Source organism: Vanacampus margaritifer, chromosome 20 (genome assembly GCF_051991255.1).
Source record: "Vanacampus margaritifer isolate UIUO_Vmar chromosome 20, RoL_Vmar_1.0, whole genome shotgun sequence".
Taxonomy (NCBI): domain Eukaryota; kingdom Metazoa; phylum Chordata; class Actinopteri; order Syngnathiformes; family Syngnathidae; genus Vanacampus; species Vanacampus margaritifer.
Window position 1 is genome coordinate 1,850,001 of NC_135451.1, and position 3,301 is coordinate 1,853,301.

General features: G+C 39.7%; 1 protein-coding gene across 1 annotated transcript in view; it reads right to left on the reverse strand.

The window, feature by feature from the left end:
* The window catches only part of LOC144040575 (uncharacterized), a 20,649-nt gene extending 18,096 nt beyond the window's left edge, over positions 1 to 2,553 (reverse strand). Inside the window, exon 1 of the mRNA XM_077554875.1 lies at positions 1,286 to 2,553. Coding sequence (XP_077411001.1) covers positions 1,286 to 1,412 — 127 coding nt within the window. The 5' untranslated portion in view covers positions 1,413 to 2,553. The remainder of the gene's footprint in view (positions 1 to 1,285) is intronic.
* Between the last annotated feature and the right edge of the window lie 748 nt (positions 2,554 to 3,301).

Below are 3,301 nucleotides of genomic sequence, written 5' to 3' on the forward strand. Positions count from 1 at the left end.
ATTGGACATTCAAAAATTCATAGCTCACTTCCTGTACATTTTAGGATAATGCTTCCACTGACTTTTTTGTGTGTCTCGGGGCGCTTCACATGCCTGCAAATTCTTGTAGCCCTCAGTCAAAACGTGCTAGGATTGGTGCATATTTTTCCACGCTAGGGGGCACTATATGTTATGTTGTCATGGCAACTTTATAATATCTAATTTTTCGCATAGCCCGGGGGTGTGCGCAAAGTTTGGTGAGTTTTTGTAAATGCTTAGGTTTCCAAAAATGAGATTGTTTACGGAGAAAAAGAAGATTTCTTACAAAATAAAGAGGGACCTCACAGCGGTAGCTGCTCGGGCCCTAATAATAATAATAATAATGATAATAAGAATAATTCGAACAAAAACAATAGGGACCTCGCAGCGGTAACTGCTCAGGCTCTAATTACTGAGACTAGGAGGTTGTGGGTTCAATCCCCGGCCGGGTCATACCAAAGACTATAAAAATGGGACCCATTGCCTCCCTGCTTGACACTCAGTATAAAGGGTTGGAATTGGGGGGTTAGATCACCATGTGATTCCCGAGCGCAATCATTGCTGCTCACCGCTCCCTCAGGGGATGGGTCAAATGCAAAGAACGAATTTCGCCCCCACTTAGTTGGGTGTGACAATCAGTGGAATTTACCTTTACCTTACTCCGCAATTACAAAACTGGCATAATCATAGACATAAATAAAATATTGTTAATGCTAATATTGAGTTGTTAATATTTATCTTAATATTTTACATGTTTAAACATGTTCTTGTTTTGTACCAAAAAACTAATGATTGTCCTAATAATGATTTCTATGATTACCAAATTAATAGTGATTAATATTTTCTTCAGAATTGAGCAGCCCTACCTTGAGTCCACTGCAGAGTGCAAGTGCTTCTTTTGTTTCTCTGCGATATATATTATTCTTCTTATTTAAAAGAGAAAAAAACTTGTTTCTAAGACTAAAAAAACTCATGCGTGTTTTCCACGATTTTATTGAAAAACTTGCGGCAGGGGATACCTTGTTTTATTGGTGTACGTACTTTGGCACAACACCAGTGATACGACAAAATATCCACTTGGTAAAAGCTGTTGCTTTTGTTTTGTCAGATTCAAGTGATCCATTCAGCCTGTGACCACTGTGGGGGGGTCATTAGCAGAGGGCTCCCAACAATTTATTCCACGTGTATTTTAACTACAACTTATAAATGCCATTGAAAATGTAAAGTATTTCACACAAAAAAGTGAGAGAGTAAGAGGAGACCCAACCTGCTCTGTGAAGCCCAATTGATGGCTGAATCCTGTCAATGGTGTCCAGTAGTTGATGTTGTCGCTTGTTGTCCTCTTTTTCTCCACAAAGTTCCTCCTCATACTCCGCTGTCCGTTTTTCACACATTTCCACACAACAATCACAAAACTTTACGCTCACATTTGATATATGCTGAACGACGTGTTCGTTTGTGATCTTTATTAGCTGCTTTAAATTAAAAAAAAAATGTTAGCTGCTAGAAAGCTACGCTAACTAGGCCGAGTAGCTTCAGCGTGCACCAAAACGACTTTAAAGGCATACGCGGTTATCCTTCAAATTATGTTTTTGTCCAGTGAAGTAACAATGAACGTCTTGAATCGAGGTTTTCGCACGTTGGCAACAAATTCAGGAAGACTTGGGCTGTGCTCAAATCCACAAAGCTGCTTTGTCATTGACGTCCCAATTCCGATCTTACGTCACAAGTTAAATGGCTGTCTAATGCTGCATTCCAGGACAAGAGGGAGGTGGGAAGTCTGAAAACCGACTTCAAACTAGGAGTGCACGGGAACGCCCCATTGAATTTTGCAATCCGAGTTGCGAAGAAGTGAAAAAAATTTTTTTATCCCGATATAACTGACTGGCTCCAATCTAACATCACTCGTCAAGAGAGACAGACCGTGGACCGTGAACGACAAAGCAAAATTACACATTATAAAAATATGTATCTGTTTTTTTATTATGGCATTAACTTTATTATTCGAAGTAAGTAACTTCACGTGATTTGGAATTTGTAATAAGCCATCTTTGTTATTTACATTTGCCTCGAACGCTTTAAAATCGGATGTGGGTCAATCCGTGAGACATCAATCTGACTTCCCACCTTCTGCGAATGCAGCATCAACTCGGCGAAAGCCAGATCACCCCTCAAAGCGTATCAAATGTGGTTTCACTATACTATAGCAAGCTGCCTGGTTTGTACAGTAACGGCTGGCGCATTTAGTACCATCGGCATGTGTTGGGTCAGCAGTAGCCTACGTCACTTTTTTTTACTCATTCATATAGGCCTATGTGTATTTTTAACCATCTTTATTGAACCACAGAACAAGAACAATTAGTATTGTGCCGCCTACTAGTGTAAAACGTGAGGAAACAAATCAAAACCACACAAAAAACAACAACACAATAATGCTAGGGTTTTATATAGGCCTACAACCAAATATTTTTTTTACATATACAAATAGTGACAGTTTTCAGAGCCTTTCTGTTATGAGAGTCATTTATAAGTGTAATATAGGTAATAGTATCAATGTGAAAGTGTATAAAGTTGAGTTTTTGATTTCCATTTTCCATACCTGCATTTATGATCTTGGAGGCATTGTCAAGTAGCAGCTTCTGATGCCAGGCCTCACTTCCGCTGATGCCAGACCTAATTTCTGCTGATGAGTGGCATGCATTTCACTGGCATCTGCAGCATCTATCTTGCAGATGCCAGTCAGAATGCCTCCGGCAAGGCAAATCAAAACAAAGGTAGAGTCGCTCTGTGTGTCGAGTAAGGCATAAATGAGTACTTATACTGAGGATAAAAACACAGGAACAATATTGGAAGTGGAGAAAGAACTTTGACTCACTATGTGGGATCCTACATTATGGACTTCCTGAGTTGCATTTTCTGTGTTAGTAGACTCTTGTTCCCATTCTGCCACAGATGTGTTACCTCCCTCTTCATTCAGGCAGGTTGGGTGGCATATAGTACATACTTTTGCAATCCTTTATGAGATGTCTCTTCCACAGGCAACCAAAGCACAATTGGTTTTCTCGGATGAATGCCCTTTTATCTTCAATAGTTTTTTTTTACAAATATCGGCACTTGGCTAAGCTATGCATTTCTTCCTCACACACTAGGCAAAATGGGTTTGACTTGGAATGGGTATGCGCATCCCTGATTTGAAATCATCACATTGAGCCCTTGTATTCAGAGTACTAGCTCCTTTGGGTAATCTGTCATCTATGGCTTTATTGTTCAATAAAAGTGGGGA